Source organism: Cygnus olor, chromosome 13 (assembly GCF_009769625.2).
Source record: "Cygnus olor isolate bCygOlo1 chromosome 13, bCygOlo1.pri.v2, whole genome shotgun sequence".
NCBI classification, from domain to species: domain Eukaryota; kingdom Metazoa; phylum Chordata; class Aves; order Anseriformes; family Anatidae; genus Cygnus; species Cygnus olor.
The window spans coordinates 12,595,979-12,617,900 of record NC_049181.1 but is presented as its reverse complement, the minus strand read 5'-3'; the positions used below and the strand labels follow the sequence as shown (position 1 = coordinate 12,617,900).

At 38.7% G+C, this 21,922-nt stretch overlaps 1 protein-coding gene across 6 annotated transcripts in view; it reads right to left on the bottom strand.

The window, feature by feature from the left end:
• The window catches only part of FMR1 (FMRP translational regulator 1), a 30,427-nt gene extending 9,189 nt beyond the window's left edge, over nucleotides 1-21,238 (bottom strand). For 4 of the 6 annotated variants that reach the window (XM_040572425.1, XM_040572422.1, XM_040572426.1 and 1 more), the window contains exons 1-9: nucleotides 20,851-21,223; nucleotides 12,329-12,381; nucleotides 11,214-11,307; nucleotides 10,233-10,304; nucleotides 9,815-9,963; nucleotides 8,573-8,666; nucleotides 8,368-8,484; nucleotides 3,909-4,079; nucleotides 3,750-3,828 (exon numbers count right to left, since the gene is read on the bottom strand). In XM_040572425.1, the coding sequence (XP_040428359.1) occupies nucleotides 3,750-3,828; nucleotides 3,909-4,079; nucleotides 8,368-8,484; nucleotides 8,573-8,666; nucleotides 9,815-9,963; nucleotides 10,233-10,304; nucleotides 11,214-11,307; nucleotides 12,329-12,381; nucleotides 20,851-20,901 (880 nt within the window). In that variant the 5' untranslated portion in view covers nucleotides 20,902-21,223. Of the gene's footprint in view, nucleotides 1-3,749; nucleotides 3,829-3,908; nucleotides 4,080-8,367; nucleotides 8,485-8,572; nucleotides 8,667-9,814; nucleotides 9,964-10,232; nucleotides 10,305-11,213; nucleotides 11,308-12,328; nucleotides 12,382-20,850 lie in introns of all 6 variants that reach the window. The other 2 variants (XM_040572421.1, XM_040572423.1) reach the window with 2 other exon arrangements.
• Nucleotides 21,239-21,922: the final 684 nt, after the last annotated feature.

Genomic DNA, 21,922 nt, shown 5'->3' with positions numbered 1-21,922 from the left:
CTGAGTATAGTTCCCTTCCTTTTCAAAGCTTCTACAGAGAACAAAGGAAATGAATCACAATTCTGTACTTCTGTATTAAATCATCAATCCCATTTTGAAAAAGGGTAGAAAGGAAGACCTGGGGAACTACAGACTGGTGAGCCTCACCTCTATGCCTGGGAAGATCATATAACAGATCCTCCTAGAAGCAATGTTAAGGCAAGGAGGTGATCTGAGACAGCCAACACAGCTTCACCAGGGGCAAATCATGCCTTCCAGTAGCCTATGACGGAGTAAATGTCAGTCAACAAGGAAAAACCAACCGAAGTCATCTACCTGGACTTGTGTAAGGTCTTTGACAGTCTCATACAACATCCTTATCTCTAAACTGGAGAGATAAGAAGGGTGGACTATCTGGTGGATAAGGAATTGGCAGGATGGCAACACCCAGAGAGTTGCTCCAGGTGGAGGCTGGTGACAAATGGTGTCCATCTTTGGACCAGTGCTGCTTAATACCTTTATCAATGACACAGACAGTGGGATCAAGCGCATCCTCAGTGAGTCTGCAGATGACACCAAGCTGAGTGGTGTAGTTGACACACCAGAAGGAAGGGATGACTTCCACAGGCACCTGGACAAGCTTGAGAAGCGCGCCCATGCAAACCTAACAAGGTTCAACAAGTCCAAGAACGAAGTGCTGCACGTGGGTCAGGGCAATCCCAGACATGAGCACAGACTGGAAGAAGAACTCACTAAGAGCAGCCCTGCAGAGAAGGACTTGGGAGCTCTGGTGGACGAAAAGCTCAACATGAGCCAGCGGTGGGTGCTTGCAGTCCAGAAGGCCAACCGCATCCTGGGCTGCATCAACAGAGGGGTGGCCAGCAGGTCGAGGGAAGGGATTGCCCTCCTCTGCTCTGCCCTCTTGAGGCCCCACCTGGAGCCCCCAGCACAAGGATGTGGAGCTGTTACAGTGAGTCCAGACAATGGCCACAAAGCTGATCGGGGGCTGGGGCACCCCTCCTATGAAGAATGGCTGAGAGAGCTGGGGCTGTTCAGCCTGGAGAAGGGATGGCTCCAGGGAAATGTCACTGTGGCCTTTCAGTACTTAAAGTGGGGCTTATAAAAAAAAACATATAGTGACTTTTTACACAGACTGATAGTGTTAGGACTATCAGGAAGGGGAAATAGTTTTTTAACTAAAAGAAAGATTTAGATTAGAAGTTAGGAGGAAAATCTTCACTCAGAGGGTGGTGAGGCACTGGAAAAGGTTGCCCAGAGAAGCTGTGGATGCCATCCCTGGAGGTGTTCAAGGCCAGGATAGCTGGGGCTTTGGGCAGCCTGGTCGGGTGGGTGGCATCCCTGCCCATGGCAGGGGGGTTGGTGGAACTGGATCTGTAAGATCCCTTCCAAGCCAAGCTATTCTATGATTCTATGATCTTAGTTACAGAACTATTCACTATCTTGCATGCTTATTTGGCTTTGCTTTGATATGTTTAAATTAACTTCAGAGTCATTTAAGAAACTTCGTTGGTTACATATTTTTTTAAACTTTTACAATGACCTACATTTGATGTTTCATTACTTTTCAGGTAGAGAACAAAACCAAACCATTGGTTAGTTTGTTAAAAAATTAGCTAAGGTTTTCCTATATTATAGATTCTCTTAGAAACTGAGCTTTTCTTTGGAGATAGTTGAAAATAAGCTATAATTCATTAAAAAGTCAGATTAAAAACAGAAAAATTATACTCTAATGTCTGCAATGCCTACATTTATCTTCGGAACCACATTCTCATTTGAAACAATAAAAAGTTTAGCTTTGTCCAACTTGAACAAACTAGCTTGTTGTCTGAAAATATACAGGATAAATGAGCTGCTTGGGAGGTGAGTAAGGAAAGGCCGTATCTTGCAATCACAGGAAGAAAGAAAAGCTTAGAAGAGTGATATCAAAGATGTTATCTGCATAGAACAGGAATACAGAATCTTAAACAAAACTGCTGAAAAGCTTAGGATGTAACATTTTTGCAGGCACATTACTTAAATAAGGGCAGAAAATACCGACTACAGGACTGCTACTGTTTTGTTGGTACAATTAATCCCTGGAGAGCAAATTATAACCCTCTTTTAGTCGCACAGGACACCTACTATTCAAAGCTAAATAAAGTTTCACTTCTGCATTTCAGTTTTTCTACCATGAACTTTTAAATCCGTCACATTTGTAGAAAACATGACAAAAGATGGACAGTAAGCTCTTCCTTGATCACAAAGGCCTGCTCAGAGAGTCAAAAGCTGATTTGGAATACTTTATTCCCTTACACACCTTCAGTAAATATAACAGCTTGCTAATAAATATTGAAAAGCCTTGGTGGTATATAAAAATGTCAAGTAAACCAAAACACTAAAATGAACATTAAATTGTTTGTGCCAATGAAAAAATATTTAGTATTTATTTTTAGGTAGAATTCATCAACATACACAACATTCATTAAAAATTATGGACTGCATGCATACATTTTGTAACCTACATTTCAGGTTATTAATTTTCATGCAGCCTTTAAAAAGACAAACTTTTTATGTTGCTTGATTTTTTTTTAAAGGATAATTAAGTAGAAAAAACAGATGCTGAATTTTGTTTTACCTAAAGAAAATGCAAACATTTCAGAAATGTAGGAAAAGGGCCTTTTGCCTTTTTAATGAAAATTATTTAGTTTTCTGGCAAATCATTAGAAGTTAGAAAGTAAATTACGAAACATTGCTTATTTTGGATACTACATATGGTTGGTCTAATTTTATATTAGGAGGGATCTAGGCCAAGAAACAGACTAGAAATGCAAAGCTGCCAAAACCGGAAGTAAGTTCAGAGATCTAAACATAGAATAGAAACAAAGAAAATAAAACTTCAAGTTAAAATAATGATGGCAGCCTATCATTTCACTTACCACCATCAGAAATGTGAGGAAGTGGGATGGAGAACTTACCCTAAAAGCTACTGTTTTTATATCAACTCCAGAGCTGAGGTGCCACATTCAAAAGTACTTGTCCCATTGCAGAACTCCACATTGCTTCCACACCAAATTTCATATACTGCTTCACAAGCTATTAAAATTACCTACCTTTCAAAGTACATTACAGTGTATGATATTTTCCCTTCTCTTATCTACTGGGTTACACTATGTATTTTTAATGTTGCTTTATAGCAACAGAAGCTCATTAAAAGTATTTTACACACACACACACCAACAAGTGCTGCATGCATTCTTGTGGACTGTCTTGATATACTTGATAATGGAAGTCATTAAATTGTCTTTTGAGTGTTTTCTTGACCTTTGAGTGCCTTAACCAGGCCTTCAGTTCATCCCACACTGCTGCTTCTAAACAAACAATATTTCAGAAGTAAAAGCACAGGAGAAAAGACAAATACAAGTCAGAACAATAATGACTCATCTGTTGTACAGCTGAACAAATCTCTTCACATCTTTGGAGGAAATAATTTAATTCTTTGGCTCAATCTAGAAACTACTTTTACTACTTCGTATTTAAGTATAAGCATACTGCTTCTAGTTGAAGATCTTTCTGAACCGCAAACCAGTAGGTAATTCCTTAGTGTAAACTGGAAAACTCAGCAGAGCTTGAAAAAAAACAAACCCCAAGCTTTGTACCACCTATGAACTATTCAAAGAAAACTTCATTTTTTTTCTTTTTAATTCTAAAAGTAAAAACTTGTTCTCTAAAGGCATTTTTCTTTAATATCACATCCTCCAGAATTGACATACCTACTAAGTTTCTTGGGACTTGTATGACATCTTCAGCAAATTCAAGGTAACTTCTTGCCTTTTTCACTGCATCTTGATCCTAAAACACAAGTATATGAGAGAAATGAGATAAATTCTCCTATTGTATTCTCTGCTGAAAGGGTAAAGAAGCGAACTTACCTCTCCGTAAATATGGAATGTACAAGTATCTTCATCAAGATCAATAGCAGTCACTCCAGGGACTTTTCTGGCTTGCTGAATATTAGCACCATGAGTGCCAATGGCCAAACCCATTAGGTCTTCACGTACAACAAACTGTTCATGAAATCGTGATGCAAGTTGTCTGGAACTCTGAAAAGGATACATTTATATAGATTATTACAGCAAATCCCATGATCTCTGGCAGAAAAACACACTCATTTCAACTGTTAACGGGAAAGAACAATAACTCAGTTAATAGGCACAAAGAGACAGAGAAAATGTTAACTATATAGGTATCTACTGTGCATAAAAGAAATAAAATGAGAAATCTGTCCATGCAAGACAACACAAAATTAAGGTGTAACTGCAATACACTGTTTGGATCCAGAGAACACACTAAAAACATACTAGAATCACTTCTACCCATACAGAAGGATCAACCTGAGAACTTCAGATTCATGCTACTAAGAAAATCCCCTGCTTCACCAAGTCAATAAGAGTTACTAAAAACTATACCATTATAACAACTCTCAATCATTTTTGAAGCTTGGGTAATCTCAAGCACCTGGTTTTGCAACTCTCATCACCTTCGCATGAGGCTGTTATGATGTAGTTGAACAATACAAAATGGCTTACAGAATTTTAATGAGGATCTTCTATATGAAATAAGATACCAAGAAAAAAATAATTCAAAATAGCTTTGAAAAAGTATTGCTAAAAATCTGGATAAAACGTGCAAAAATAATGAAAGGAACAGGTTAAAGATACCTTTACTGACCACAGTAAACAATTCTGTAAAGCAGCCCCAAGCTTTCAAGAAAGCTATGTTACTGAGCTCCAACTTACAGGATTATGCATAAACATGCCCATACATAAAACAGTTTCAATGTTTTCCTAATTGTATGAAGCTTCCGTCAAACAGCATGCATGCAGAAAAGAACTGAGAACAGAGGGAAGCTTTTGAGAAGTATCTTGCAGCACGTTGTAGAGATGGATCATGTTGAAAGTACTCAAACATGTAGGAAAGCTAGATTTTGGCAGAATCATACAATCCTGTATTGATGTGAACAACCTCTGCCCATCCCAGGTACCTCAGATTATTAGCATGAGCAGACCTTGTGGGTACAAAGAAAAATACTTGGGAAGTGCTGCATTGCATACAGCAACCCACCAAGCAAGCAGGGAAGCCACTAAACATAAATGGTGACTTATTTCTAAACAGAAAAAAACACCATAAAAATTACTTGTTTATAAAGACTAAAACAATGGCTGATAAATTTATCCTACATATCCTCTTCATACTATCAAAAAACAGTTTTCTTAAAGGATGCCTGTGCTATATGAAATGGGAAGACCACTAAGTTTGGTTACCATGAGAACTAGAAGAAGCATATGGAGAGAAACCAATAAGAGACGAATACACAGAATAACACAGACATTGTTTATGACAATGAAGTTGTCATACATTTAAACAAAGTTACAGTACTTAAACCTACAGAGAAAAGCAAATATGAAGTACGTAAAAAAGTCATGGATTACCACAATGAGTAAAACTATGTACAAATGCATGTGCCATCCACTAATGTCTGAGCACAAGACCGTGTAACAGACCACAGGAAAGTAACAGCTTAATGCATCTATGGAAGATACATTATCACAGATGGAAAGTCTGTATTAAGTAAAATGGAAAGAATGTTTTGCAAGAAAATAAAGTGAAAGCTCTGTATTATCTTTTCCAAGCCAAAATATAACTGTGCATTTTTCTGCATTGCAATCAAAGTGGTGAAGATGTACACAGGTGCACTTTAAGTTAGTTTGGGTACTAACAGCAGTTTAACCTCAGCAACATGAAACCCTACAGAGGTTGAAAAAACATGATGGAAATGCACACGTAATGGTCTACTCTGTCCCATATGAACCGCTACTGTTATCCAACCTCATCAGCTTAAAGATGATGATAAATACCCTGTGGAAAATCACTGTCAGACAGAATCTGCTAAAATGGATAAATCATAAAGTATCCAAGTGTCATGAAATACTTCACAAGCTTGGGGACCTCTATCAAGCAGTTCTTTAACTGGATTACAGACAACTCAGAAAGCAAGCACCGACTGCAATGCTTACAGATCTACATTTCAACTGATAATACAAAAACTGATTTACTATTTGATATGTTACAGACCACCAAATGAAGAGTAGAGAACAGGACGATGGTGTCAATCAGTCCTTTACACAGCTACCTACGATACACAGAAAATACGAAACTACATCATTCCTAGGGACCTTGACTATGATGGTCGCGATGCAGTTATATAGCATGTACTAAAATATCATTAGCTTTTCTGGAAATTATATATTACAAGATGTACTGCATCTAAACACAGCAAAATCTTTATCTATTTTCTTTGGCAGATTAATGAGAAACGATTATGCAAATAGTGTTTTAATACCTAGATAGAGGTCATGTCTTAATTGCATTCAGAGAGAATAAGATACAAACCAGAATGCAAAAACACATTTCCAAATTTGGGCTTTTTTTTTTTTAAATATTAAAAGCACAACTAAGACACACCTACTAGGAAGGGATGCAAACAAAAAATAACTGGTTGTTTTACTTGATGCTCTAAAAGCCATATTTGAGAAGGAAGGCCATGCAAGTCAAGAAGCTAATATGCAGAAAAGAAGGTACAAAATACAACAAAGGGAAGAGAGGAAAAAAGCTGGTGTAGTGATTATAGCTTAGATTAAGAGTACTCTTATAGATTAAGAGTACAAGGCATGAAAATGAGTTTATTAATGGTTCATTGTTTCCATCAAATAATAATGCAGTAAAAGCCCAAAGCATTCACTAAGCGTTTCCTCTGCAGATGGACGTGTGCAGTCTGTATGTCAATTAGTGTTTCAACAGAAATTCCGAGTATGATTTTTAGTATCTGAAGTTTTTCAAATTTAGCTGAAATTGACTTCATAGTTCTTGACGTACAGGAAACAAATGCCAACATGAAAAATGTCTCCCAACTTTTGTCACGCTAATTATAACCATATATATTTTTCTCACAACAACCTTAATTTAAGTACTGCTTATGTAGAATAAAGGCCTTCAAGTCAGAATCAAATCAAGTTGTCCAGTCTTTCACAGCAGGAAAAAAAAAACGTTCAGTCTTAGAATGAGAGCAAGAATCCCACATTAGTTTGGGAAAGGAATCAATTACAGCAGCTGCTGCTGCATGCATTTGTGGGAGCATGTACAGAGAATTAGCTCTAAAAAGGCTGTTGTTCTTCCCACCTCCAAAATAATACTTTGCACTTCAAGAGGTAAACTGCCCACACAATTGTCAGTTCTGGAGGAAGACAGAAGAATGGATTGTACTCAAGAAGGAACACCAATGAGAAGAGACTAGTTTTCTCAAGATCAGGAAGAGACCAAGACCCAAAGAAACTTGGATCGCACCTCTCAAATACAGAAATCAAAAGACTAATGAGAATAATGGAAGAACTTCTTGTATACAGTAGGTACACACACAGCTGCTTACAAGAGTCCTGAATGACTACACCACATCCCATTTCAAGCTAAAACCAAAACTGGTCTAATCCCTGTTGGGGTCGTGGGGTGGGAATAACAAAATCTGGCTCCAAAATAACAGAGCTGGTATTCACCCAACGTAAAACTTTAACAACAATAGTTTTGGTGGTACTTCTAGTTCTTGCTGATGAATCTAAAAAGAAAGTTTTTTTGAAATGTTGCTATTTTTTTCCAATTTGTAGATAGGAGTAAAAACATAAAGATATGTTAATTCTACTGTACAAAGATCCCCTGATTTCTTAGCCTACTCCTTTTTTTCCATGGACAAATATGAGTCAAACTTCTTGCCAGTCAACACCCACTCTCCAGTTACAGGAATATCAGAAGCTGTACCTGCTGTAAGACAATTTCCTAACATTTTATCTAGAGACAAACCAATCCCTCTGTACATCCTACCAACATCAGTCTCACCCCTTCCTATAGATCCACCTCTCATTTTCACTATGTTTGTTTTGAAAGATTCAGTTCTAGTCCATCTCACTATCAAGCCATATTCACTCCAGCTATTTTTAAAAACAGTTACTAAAAGCTATTTAATATGTGGCACTATTCATGCCGTAGTGACTATTCCATGGTTCAAAATGCAAAATAAATGCATGTTTATACATATTTGTATTTAACACAAGATCCTGCTTGATGGGCAGGACTGGATATAAGGTTGGATAAAAATGATTATTTGTAAGAAGAGGCCCTGTAACTATGAGCCTCTTTGTTAGGGTTACATCTTCATCTGCCTCTTTTTAACACTAAGAATAGCATCAGTATATAATTACTTTCTTCCCCATACAAATCCTAACAGCTAGTAAGTGCCCGTGTTTTCTTTTAAAAAAAATACTTCAGAGAAAAACAACGTACCTCCAGCTGTTTGCTAGCTTCTTCATTCCTCAAAATCAGGGATAACTTGGTACGAAGACTTCGAAAGTGCATATCAATCAGCATATTTGCCCGCTTTGTTGTTACATCATTGATTGACTAAATTATTAACAAAGAAAACAGCATTTTACATATGCACCTTTCAAACAAAACACTGTATTTGGTATAGTTAACTGTTCATACTTACTAAAATAATAAGCTGATGGTTTTCAGAATCATATGTTACAGAAAAAGCTCCAACTGCCTTTTTGAAGTCCTTATGTGCAGACTCTTTGGCACACCTAAAGAATAAAAATGCGACATATTTAAAAATAATAATTGCTGCATTTATGGTTCACAGCTAAAAAAAGATTCTTTTCTTAATACAATGAATCTTAAAAAAATCATGTATCCAAGTCCTCCCTTTTAATGCAGGTATTGCTTCATTCTGACGTCATTTACTTTACTCCGTTTACTTCCAGTGGTTTTCACAATAGTAGAAAGAGTTTTTTTTCAGAAAATTTATCTGTATGCACATCTAAGAAATGACAAACCAGATAAGGAAAACTTCACATTAAAAAAAGCTAGGATTGTCACATCCAGCAAATTTGAGTTTCAAACACACCATGAACCAGTATATGCAGCTTCACTGCATCCACTGCAGCATTCTAATGACCTTATGGTCATCTCATGCACCGTTTTGCTTCTCCAGCCTTCTTCTGTATACTCATTACTTAGTGAACTTGTTTACTATAACATTAACTTGAGAAACTCTGAGTTTAATCTGAGTTTATAGCTTATTTCACGTTGGGGTAATAAAATGCATCTCAAAAAAGCAAGAATTTATTTGAAGCTAAAGAAGGGGAGATGGTATTAATCCGTGGTTTTAGAGCTATATTTTGAAGAAAAAGACATGACAGCATTAAAGGAGAAAACCAATTGTTTCTGTACCATATTATGGGAGGTTTTGTTACTGCACAACTATTTCCAGAGCTATCACCAAAATACCTTATGCCCTACAATATAGGGCAACGTTTTCTATTGTCATTAAATACCAACTTGGATAGATTGTCAAATACTCTTTCACTGATAGAGTGACCATTTGCAAATTATCAATAAAGTTGACCAAGAATGGATTCATATTAATTTGTGTACATCACTGAACAAGAATACAAATAAGAATACATATTGTACTGAATAAAAATCTTAATCTATGCTGCACGTAAGCCATAAAACCTTAAAGGAAGTATTTCTTCCTGCAAGACTAAGTTGTATTTCAAAGATCATTTTTATACTTCTGATCACATTCACATTTTTATTTTCTACATTCTTACATGAAAACTGTAGAAGTTACTTTCAAACAGTAAGAAGCATTTTTATTCCTTCTTTTCTCACACTCAAGAAGTTACCCATGTTTTGAAACAAGTTATAAAGAAATTCTTGCACTTACATTTGCCTTAAATCCTCTGGAACTTCCAGTTTGATTTTATGAAAAGTATCTTTTGTTGCAGGTTTATTGGGGTTCACAGATCTCAAACGCTCAATTGTGACAATTTCATTGTACGTAGCATCACAGGCTGCATATTCTATTACGTAAAACTGATATAAAAATAATAAAATCATCCAAGACACACATCTTATGACAAGAGTAAGACTTACACTATTAAGTGAAAGGTGCTTTCGTTAACTCTAAAAGTCAAATTCGAACTTTTTACATTGATGTTAATGGCAATTGCAACAGTCCTAATCAAGAAGTTATTTGAAAGTGAAGAGGGGAAAGCTTATGTTACTGCACATCAATATAAAAGAAATCAACACAAAAAATAGTTTATATAAGTAAATAAATATGTACATATGCATATTCCTACCTCACCCTTTATCATTCTCACTTTAGCCAACCACCAGCAGCAGGGTTCTTTTTCATTTGCCCTGGAATAAACCTAAATAAAATATATATATTACATATTTGTAGCATTCTTAAAAGACATCACAAAAGCTGATATTGATTAGTATAATCATCAGCTCTGTTATGTGTGAAAACCAGCAAGATATACTGATACTTAAAGTCTCCAACCTAGGCACTGCACAGCAGTATCTACTGCAAGTACAGGTAGGATATAAACTTATGTGTATTATATCATAAATAATATTGTACCTAAGATTTACCAGTAATAATCGCTTCAGTGCTTAAATACGTTAATATTCAATCAACAACGCTTATTGTGTACAAGTCCAAAGAGGTTTTACAAGTGGGGGTGAAGATAGGAGGGGACGTATATCTATACTACTTTAGCACATACATGATACTGGCCACATCTACAGAAAAAAATTGCCATTTTCTTATTTTTCAAATCAAAATAAACTTAAATAACATGCAACCAAAATATAAATGCTGCAAGTTCTCACTTTCTTAATAATAATAATTATAAAAATATTTTTTCATAAAGTGGGCAAGTTTTAGGAATATGCCATATTTAAGTCAGACTCCCTCTACATATACATCAGTATTTACATATATATTTTTATATTTAAATGTATTTTGTATACATACACACATAACACAATCTTCCTCATTCAGCTTTAAGTTTTATTAACATATAGATGTTATTAAACATCTGCGTAGTTAAAGAGTTAAAAATTAAATGTAGTCAAAGAAGTACAGTCCAGGCTAACACAGCAAAAATCTCTTTTGATGACATGCATGACATCATATTCTACGTAGTACTTGGGATTAAAGAAGTGATGCCATGCAACAGGGAGGCAAGCCTTACAACTGGCTAGGCTGACATTTTTTCCACCCCAAGTTCTCTCACTTCTCAAATCAAATTCTGAGAATGGAGCATACGTACCTCTACTTCATCGCTTTCATTTATATCCTTATTATAGCCTGCAGGTGGAGGAAACCTCACATCGTGGAATGGTATTTGTCTCTCTGGTTGCCAGCTGCAAATAAAAATACACTGAATGGCCTATTCACATTTTTTTTTTTTTTAAAAAAGAAACTTTACTGCTTTCAAAATCCATCAATTTTTGAGTTTTGCAGAGCTTGTGCACGCAAACATCTATAGAAAAGGTAAATTAATGTTTGGAAGAAACACTCATTAAGTGATCATTAAGCAGCTTAAACGATAGCTTGATGCCACCTGCACTGTTTTGTACAAACTACTGCTGGAAGATTTCTGTTTACAGTTATAGGTTTTACTCCTAACATCAGAAACACAGACTAAAAAGTTTTATAACCCTTTTGAACTCTTCATTCAAAAGAAGTCTTATTTCTTTGGTTCTACCTATAGCTCATGAAAACATGATCCGGATTTAGTCTGAATTCAGTTTGAATTTTCAGGTTCTTTAACAGAGACTGAATAAAATGAGTATGACAAAAATAACTTATTTTTAGAGAAATAGGAAAACAATTTCCAAAACCACAGACGATGCCATGAAGATTGACAGGAAAAAGTACACAGCAGCATGTTGTTTCCCTCCTGAAGGAAAGAAAACCTGAGCTGAACAGTATAATGGAAGGTCAACTTGTAATGCCCTTAAATGATGAGGAAAATTAGAGCTAAGAAAACTGGCATTTATCACTTATCTATAAAACACATTTTGTATTAACGTAATTCGGTAAATTAAAATAAGATATTCCCATGAGACAGAAGCAGTCATGATACCACTGCTTACTTATATTGGTTGCAATTATGTAAGTTCAATAATATGCTCATCTTTCTAAGAAATCTCACACCAATGTAGTTTTGTACTTAAAAAATATTTAAACAAATAAAAGCATTTACATGAAAATGTCACAACATAATAAACACCTCAAACACAATTCTAAAACACACTAGCAGCAAGCCTACAGTATCTAAAAGATGCCAATGTCCATCATTATTAAATTATATTTAGGTTAATCAAATTCAAGATGGGAACTCTGCCACGTTTCTAGGTATAACATCAGCAATATACTTACTTGTTTTCAAATACAACTGTAATAGAATCTTCATGGACATCCTTTACGAATGCCTGTGAAGAAAAGAAAGATATAATTATGGTCTGCCTGTCCATATTTTTTTAAAAAAATAATTTTAAAACTTTCTTTTTTTTTTTCCTTTCAGAGATATTAGCAGAACTCAAAACGTAAGTATGGTGTTGACTCAGCCTTTTTAATTCTGCAATAGTCCTATATAAAATGCATACTGAAAGTTGATAACCTTGAATTCATATCTGCCAGTGTACAGACACAATGTCCAAGCCATACACACATTCTCTCCCATTACTTATAAAAAGTAGAAAGGTCACTATCAAATGGCAAGATCATTCTGAATAGTGAGTTATAACTTGATTTTAACATATTTGATTTTATAATGAACATTTTGTGCTTTCTGCCAGGGAAACTATGGTATAGAAATAAAACAAATACTCCTAGAAAACAATCCTGCCTCTTTTCTCTTTTACTTCAAGGTAAGCTTAAATATCACACTAGCAAAGTTTGCCGACATCCATTCCAGCACAATTCTCCCAGTATTAGTTTCATCACACTCAGCTTCCTTAGCACACAAACGTAAGTTAAATGCCCTGCAGCCTTCCTTCGCTTTCCTTCTGGGTAATGGACAGCAGTTGTGCTGTCTCCCACACAACCACGAAGCAGAATACAGAACTAAGACTCAACCCCAAGTGCTTTTCCACACTTATGCTACTCAACTGATCGACCTTTGATCAACTCCCATCTTTATGCCCAAACTTCCCCATCTACAGAAAAGCAAGACTGAGACACTACTTGAAGAGCTTTGGGATTCACTAATGAAAGCATTTTTCACAGCCTCAAATTACAGAGGTCACAGAGCAACCAAGGCTGAAAAGATTGCGGTTTGTTCCTTTTTAAAATACCTTTACAAACTGCTAAAACAGGCACTGGCAAAGTGCTGAGCATTCCACTGGTATTTGTCCATACATAAATGTATTATTATATATTATTCTATATGCCCTTGCAAGGTAGATGAAAACGCGCTATCAAGAGAGTTTATGGAAATTCTACCAATGGAGATGAGTCTTAGCAGATTTAAAAATTCTCAGTAAGTTGGAAATAACTTAGCAGTAACTAATTTATTTTAGAAATTGTAGTTACTGAACTATGGAACTTTTCATTCTCCTCCCATTTCAAGTTACTAAGACAAAAATAACTGGCATCTTACACGAAGGTAAGAATTCTCTAGGTATGGAGTTTAAGTGGTTAAAAAACTTCTACCAACACTTTCCTTTATGAAGTATTCCCAAGCATTTGCTAAGTTGCAGCAGTAACTTGTAGAATCAAACAAGAGCAGTACCTGATGTAATGAAATTAAGCGGTATGCGGGCACAAGTACACATCTAAAGTGCACTGAGAGACATGCAATAAAATAAACAGGTGCAGTGCTGGTTGATAATCTGAAAATAACTAATGCCATCTTGAGCAGAAGTCAAAGCCATGTCACAAGGACAATAGCAAAAGCGTGTTTTATACCTTGCTCATCTCTCTCAATACTGTAAATAAAGTTACAGGAAAGTTTATTACTACTAGCATCCAAAGGAAATTTATTCAAGAAGCCCTAAGATTTAGGGATGGTTTTAACAAAACCTAGGTAATTACTTATATTGAAGTTCCAAGATATTCCTTCCAAAGGGATTACAAACATAGTTTGCATTTTATGAAATGATGTAATGCAAAGTAGATCTAAAACCGTATCTCTGCATTATGTTGACAGTAGGACAGAAATGCTCTCTATAAAAAGGCAACAGAACTCCCAGTTGATCATTATGACCCCCAGACACTTATCTACTGTTTTATATTGCTGTCTCCTCTGTAAGAAAATCCCAGAACAGAATATGCACTTCACTGATACTAAGATAGTCCTGACTTGTTTTGAAACATTACACATCACTTTCAAAGGCTCTTCCCACATTTCTTCCAATGTTTGGTCATGTGCAGCTCTGAAGTACCTATTCTTATGGATGTAGCAGAAATGGATGCCTTTAATACCTGAAGAAAATACTGTAATCACTACCAAATATTTGGCATAACTCTTTCACGCCACGGAATGGAAAAGACAGGACTTAGTATTATTAGTAACATTCCAGTATGCAAAAGCAGAGGTTATTTTACAAAGCAAATCCTACAGAAATGCCACCAAGAGCGCTGAATAGCCTCAAGGGAAGACGGGTAGGAGTAACACAGTACAACGTCTTGAGAAGTAACTTGTTCATACCTAATTTTCTCATATTCACAAAATAGCAAAAATTGCTGCTTCTCTGAAAGATGCTTTTGGAGAAGTCATCCCCTCTATGGTAATGAAAACACCAAAAGACGCTCCAAATAACACTGTACAAATTATGGGATATGACAGAAACGCACCAGCACAGCAGTAAAAGGCAAGACTATGCCTCATTTCCTGACCTCACAGTTCCTAACATCCAAACCATCTTGAGTAGACCCTACTGAGTGCAGCAATATAACCAAATGGGCGTATTAATGCTAAAGGCTACCATTAATAACCAAACCAGATGGTGACACAAACAAATGTTAACAAACTGAAGACTAACCTAACACCTTTAAACATTATAGTACTTTAAAAATCTGGAAAATGTAAAATACAGCTAATTAAAAGAATATTTAACTATGGGCAATCCTTGCCTTAAACTTGCATCATGGCCCAATTTAAAGGCTGAAGGTCTAGTACAGCAGGTGCAGAGCTTTTATCATTCCTTAACTGTGACAGACACAGGGACTGAGGGACTCCACTAGGCTGAAGATGATTCCAACACTGTGCAAATGTTTACAAATTTATTATTATAGTGTTTTATCACTTTCCAGCTACTACAAAAGCTCCTCTTAAGGAAGGAGAATGACTTCAACATTGCTTTGGTCTCAACCCAAAACCAAAAAGACACCTGAACCAGGAACACTAAGGATACCTGTTGACCATACAGAAGTAGCATCAATATAGATTATCAATAGTGAATATAATAAAATCAACAGTTTCTTTTGTTTACAGAGTTCAGAAACAGATCAAGCACCGGCTTTTGCTCCAGCCTGGCCAAAGAAGTTGATGTCATAACACTGTTATTTGCTCTTTATTTTCCAGCTTTGCTGATCTTACAAGGAGAGGGATACCTTGCAAAGTACCTCATTTCAAGTATACAACACTTCTGCTACTTCCATAATGAATTTTATGCTTACAAAACAATTAACCAGACAAAATACATTAATAGCCCAGATATACTGTTGCCTAATCCCAACTAATCACAGAAAGCTGGTTTTCCTTGTTCTGCAGTTACAATCTTGTGACACAGGAAAAAGACCTCAGATACACCTTGGCCAGAACATTTTTCTGAGTCCATATAGCATTATTTCTATTTTTCACAGGTATAAGAATTTAATATCTCTAGTAAGTAAAATTAATTTGTACACTTAAGGTTGAACACTTAAGCCTTTCTACATTTCTAAGTATGAATTTAAATGCCTCAAAACATTTCTAAATTTTATAAGAAAAAAAACCTTTTTTATAAAAAAACCTCAACTATTAATGCATTATGAAAACTAAAACTTACCACAATTGTGTTTTGTATTCTGTGATATGCATAATACTATACACAATACTAAAGCGAAGTGATAGACCATTAACATCACAAGGCAAATTCACAGTAACAGGACAAGCTGGTCCCAGATGTCACTGAAGGCAGAGAAGAGCCACTGATTTCACACTGAGTATTATGGAAAGCACAACAAGCATTCATCAGGCTTTCTGGAAATAAAGAGTACAAGTTGGGCATGGAAGTTTAAACCCAAAGGTGCATATATTTGGGCTTGAAAGGCACACTCAAGAAGGGACAGAACACTGGCTATGATAAACGTGAACACATACGTGAAAAAAACATTAAAAACACACTGAAATTAGATGAAACTCAAATGAGAAGACAGGACACTGAATGACTACAGCAGCTGTGGTATCACTAACACTACCAGCGATACCAAGTAAGAATACATAAGAAAACCAAATGACTGAGAGGTTTCCTTTTGCAAAATGTGCTTCTGTTCACAGAAACAATGGCCAAGTCTGCTTGTTCCTCTCTGATGTGAAAGATTCAAATGTGGTAAGTTTCCTACACCAAATTTGACTTTCAGTCACATTAGCTATTAGCATTTATCTCCATGCTTCAGACATAATTAAGTAAAAGAGATTATAATCAAACACTGGCATGTTATGGTCTTTCTCACATATGACCATTTGTATTGTAAGAACGGTTACATGCTAAAGATGTGGTCTAAATTGTATGAGTTATTAGATACAAAATGAGAATTATTGGAAATTCCATTGTATTTGTTATTTTTGTGCTAAATGGCATGACAGAAACTTCAAAGGAACAAAAAGGCACTAGCTGCCATTAAGTATTTTGATACATATATATATTTTTAAGTCTTACATTAGATGCAAGTAGTGTCAAACATTTTAATAACAGAGGATAATAAAATTTAAAAGTGAGAATAGGGAAAAAATGCTCTAAGATGAAAATGTTATGTTTATACAAACGCGCATCTACTGTTTGCATAACAGCTGTGTACCATTTTATACCTGTTGGAAGGAAGGATGGCTACCAAATCTGAGAACAGGCGTACCGCCATACAAAGAAGCAGACCAGGAAACAAGAAAAATCACAGAACAAAAATCACTCAACAAAAATCAGGAAAAATGTTACAGGCTATCATCCTCAGAAGGACTGAGTAGACAGGATTGAGAATGTACAAAGAGACTGAAGATACTTATTTGCTGAGGGTACATCTGTGTAGAACAGTGAAAGCAAAGAAAAAATTGGTATGGAATGCAAAGGGAGGCCCTGAGTACAGTTGTTAACATAGACATGAAGTAAAAAAACTAAGATGAATGATTTTGTCAATTGCAGCTTCAACAGAAAAAAGTGAAGTACCTAGAAAACTACCGAAACAATGGCAGAGTGCTGAAACTACTGGGATCAGAAGAGTTTGAGTATTGTAACAAGGTTATAGAGCAAGAAGTGGCAAAACTTGATTACAGAGAACACACAAATGTTAACAGCAAGTATCTGAAGCAATCTGCCTCAACGAGGATGCTTTCTATCTCTAGCAGAAGATACAAGAGAATCACTCCCAAGCTGGGGAGAGTAAAAAATTCCATGCTGGAAAGGCATCCAGCACATACCCTTTTACAGGGAAAAAGTATCTAAAGCTAGTGCTTAAAAGATTAGACAAGGGACTGTCTTTGTCCTCTGAGAACAAGAGCTTAAAAAATCCATTTACCACACCATATTAACCAACAAGATGTGAAAAGATATGCCCTAATGGCACACATCTTCAAGATTTAGTTACTTAGCTGTGAGCTCCAAAAGGGCAGTTCTCTCCCCTTAGGATTTGCAGTCCTGGCTGTTTGTTGGACTATTCTTAAAATAAATAAGGGGATTTAATCTTTTCTTTCCAGGGATTCTGGGCCAAGCGATCTACCAAGTCATGACTAAGCACCTCTAGGTACTAGATTACTGACTATTCCTGAATCATGCTTATTGACTGCACTGCACTTTCCATGGAATAGTTCACATGGGTAAGGAGAAAAAGTTCATGAAACTGTGATGCATTCACCAAATAATATTTGAATTAATGCATTAATAATTACATGAAGAACTAGTCTCCAGTGCGGGGATCAAACCAAGGCATTCCAGAACTCTATGAAACAGCACACCTGACCAGTATGAAATGTGAATTAACATCTTCCACACGCTGAATGCATGCTCTGCCTCTTGAGGTATCAAAACCATCTCCTGTGTTTTGTGTGGAACATGATCCCTTCAGATGCATCTCAGCATGTGCTCTGGATCAAGTCCCACAGGTAACACAGGCAGAGAAAAGCCTGGTTTATGACTCTCAGTAGAGCCTAGGTGCCAATTAGACACCGGTTTTATACTTTCAAGATCAAGATGCTGCTGGGAACACTCAAAAATTAAACTGTTTAGGGACTTGAAATCATAGGGTCTTATCAGAGAGTTACAAAAAGGCTATGAAAACCTCAAGTGGCTGTTAGGTACCTACTTGTATCACATAGTCCCTTCACAACTCCAGCAGCATCATATTCTTCCCCTCCACATCCTAATACCAAGATGTAGGAGCTGTTTTTCCAAAACATGTACATACTCTAATGAAGATCATCAGAACGATTCAGAGCCAACGAAACTAAGTATCAGTAAACCATGAGACGGAATAAAAAATGTTTTATTTGTTTTACAAAAATAACACTCTAAACATTTCTCAGGATGCTGCTTAAAGAAACTTGAACAAAAATAAATAAAATCTTGCCATTAAATCTGCATTTAACATCATAATGCTTCTTGTTATGCTGGATCAATCAATCCATTTTATAATCAAATTCCGGATCTGCAAGACATGCATAAAACTCACAAGAAAACATTCTAACAAATTACTTACTAAGAGTGTGATACTCAAAGGTTATGATGAATTCCAGTTGCGATTCTTTTATTTAAGTAATTCAGGCTAGAAGAAAATTGCTGATGTACACTGAATATTACTGCATGAGATTTCCTAATTTTTAGTTTAAAAAGATCTGTTGCTCTATTTATCTGAAGTTTGATGTTCCATCTAGACAGATAGTAAATGTTAAGAGCCCCATTTAAGTTCCCTTAGATAATTTAGCCAAACCCTCATGGTTAGATAAGATTAAGAGACCAAAAAAAAAAAAGATTCTTGTATCTGAATTTCTAAAAGTTAAAAGGCAAACATAATATACAATATGGAAGCAATGTCTGTGTGTACTTGGATACATTAAACCACACTAAAACATAATGAATAAATCCCCATGAGTATAAAAATGCTCATCTGAGATTGCTACCTAAACCACAACCAGAAGTATGTTGGGTATATTATGGAGGACAGGGAAAAAGGACATCATGATATCAAAACCGAACATGACAAAAAAAAAAAAGTTCCAGAAACTTTCAGTTTCCCCCAGGTTTCTTTAACAATATTGACCACTAAAGAATGTACAGTATCATTTTTATCATCTATTTTGTGTAAATATAGTCATGAAATTTGATAAAAGCCTTGTCAGAAGTTCTCTCAAGCAACATATTATGCCTTATGTTTCTTCCTGAGCAAATACTGCATTTTCAAAAATTTAGAACTGATTTTTGTAAGTGCTAAATAAATTTAATTCCAGGAAGCAATATATAGATACAGGACTGTGGCTGCAACACTGCAAACCCACAGAATGCTCTGTGTATCACATTTACAAACTTTTCATACTTATCTTTTTCTTTATCTTAGGATCTTTCCAGAATATGAAATTATCTCATGGATTTAAAAAAAAAATTGTCGTCGTTTTCTTTGAAACAAAAAAAGGAAGAAAGCCAACAACTCAATGGTGTTGGAACTCTACCATTTGGATACCAACCTGCACTGCCACACTACCATCAGAGTGTGAAATTCTACCCGTGCCTTCATTGCTAACATAAATATTGGATGTCGCGCAATAGCTGGGCCCATATTTTAAAGTACTACAGCACCTAAATGACAGTAAACTTTCAGAAACTGATCCACGACAGTTTCTGGTACATTCATAACAGGTGCACATGCCAGCGAGGGTAGGCCCAAACCCAGTGTTCAAACTTTGATTTTCTGTGCACAGCGTAAAAGCACAGCTTACGCCCTATTAATTAATAGGCCCTTAATTAATACCCCCCAACACACGCAGAGCCGCAGCAGCACTACACGGTATTAATAAAGGCATTAAGTGCTCGGGGAATATATGGAGAACTCAGTGATGGCTTTATTCAGCACAAGGACTTGGGAATAAACATGGAATGCTACCTAGTAGTCCCAGTAAGATGCATGTTAGATAAATAAAAGCACTCAGCGACTCAGCACACGCATTTTCGGTCAAGCAACGCTCTTTAATATCCGCAGGCGACGTCCCCAGCCGCGGCGCTGAGCCCTGCGGCCGGCCTCTGGGCCCGGCTCCGCACCTAACGGGCCCCTGCCCGCCCGGAGCGGGGCCCTCCCGGAGTCCCGGCGGCAGCGGATCTCACCGCTAACGTCCCGGGCCCGGGCCCGGCCTCGGCGCCACGGAGAGCAGGCCCGGGGCCCTCCCGGCCTCCCCCGCCCCGGCGCCGCGGGGCCTCCCTCCCCACAATAGGGGAGGCCCGCACCCTCCTCGGCCTCCGGGGGCCTCTCCCGGCCTCCCCCCTCCTGGGCCGGACCCGCCGAGCCCCCGGCCGCGGCCCCCTCCCCTCGCACACGGCGCGGGCCTCGCCGCGGCCTCCCCCCCAGCCCCGCTCTCCTTCCTCCTCCTCCTCCTCCTCCCTGCCCCGGGGCCCCCGCTTTCCCTCAGCGCGGGGAGGAGCCGCCGCCTCCTCCTCCCCCTCCTCCTCCCGGCCCCGCTCCCTCCGCGGAGGCCCGGGCGGGCCGCGAGCAGCCGGTACCTTGTAGAAGGCCCCGTTGGAGCCCCGCACCTCCACCACCAGCTCCTCCATGTTGTGCGGCGGCGGCTCGGGGCGGGTAGAGCCAGGCCCGGCGCCTCCTCCCTGCCCTTCCCTTTCTCTGCCTCGGCGCAGGAGGAGGAGGAGGACGGGGGGGGGGGGGGGGAGAAGAGGAGGAGGAGTAGGCAGAGGAAGGCTCGGTGTGTGTGTGGTGTGTGTGTGCGCCGGGCGGGGGAGGGGAAGGGGAACCTCAGTTCACTGCGGGGGTGGGGCCGCGGAGGGGCGGGCCGGGGCCGGGGCTGGGGCTGGGGCCGTGCCGTGCCGGGGGGGCGCTGCGGGCGGCTCCGCGCCTCCGCTGCTCGCCCTCGGCCGCCCGGAAGTGAAAGCGAAACGGGCACCGCCGGGCGGCGCGCGCGGCCCCGAGAGAGGGGGTGGGAGGGGGAGGGAGCGGCGCGGGGTCGCCCGCTTCGAATGTAAACACTGAACCCGCGTCACGTGACGCACCGGGGCGGAGCGGGGAGCGGGCCGCAGCCTGCGCGCCCACAGCCTAACGGCCGCGCAGCCGCAACGGGGAGACGCAACGGAAGCCGGCGGCCCGCCCCCGTGGTTGAGTGACAGCCCCGCTGGCCAATCGGGTTGCGCTGTGCGCCTCGCGTTCTGACCTATCGGAAGGGGGCGTGGCCCGCTCTGTCTGGCCATGGTGGGTGGGCGGGCCCGTAAGGGCCGCGGCAATGGCGGCGGGGGCATCATGGCGGCGGGGGCATCATGGCGGCGGGAGAGCGCCAAGGCGGGTGGGGTAGGCCTGTCGCTCTTTGCGGGACCCCCGTAACACCTAGGGGATCACCAAGAGTGGAGTGAATCAGAAAATAAAGTGTGAATCAGAATCGTTGTGCCAGTTTTTATTGGGTTCACCATGGTCGTGGTGAAAGACCTGTACACCCCGTGAGGAGGCAGCGGCGAGACGAGCAGAGCAGCAGGCCTGGACAGCTGGTGTGCTGCTGCTCAACACCACAGCCAGGCCTTGGTCAACAAGCCAGCTCTATGTGTGCTAAAAAAGGAAAAAATATTCACCATA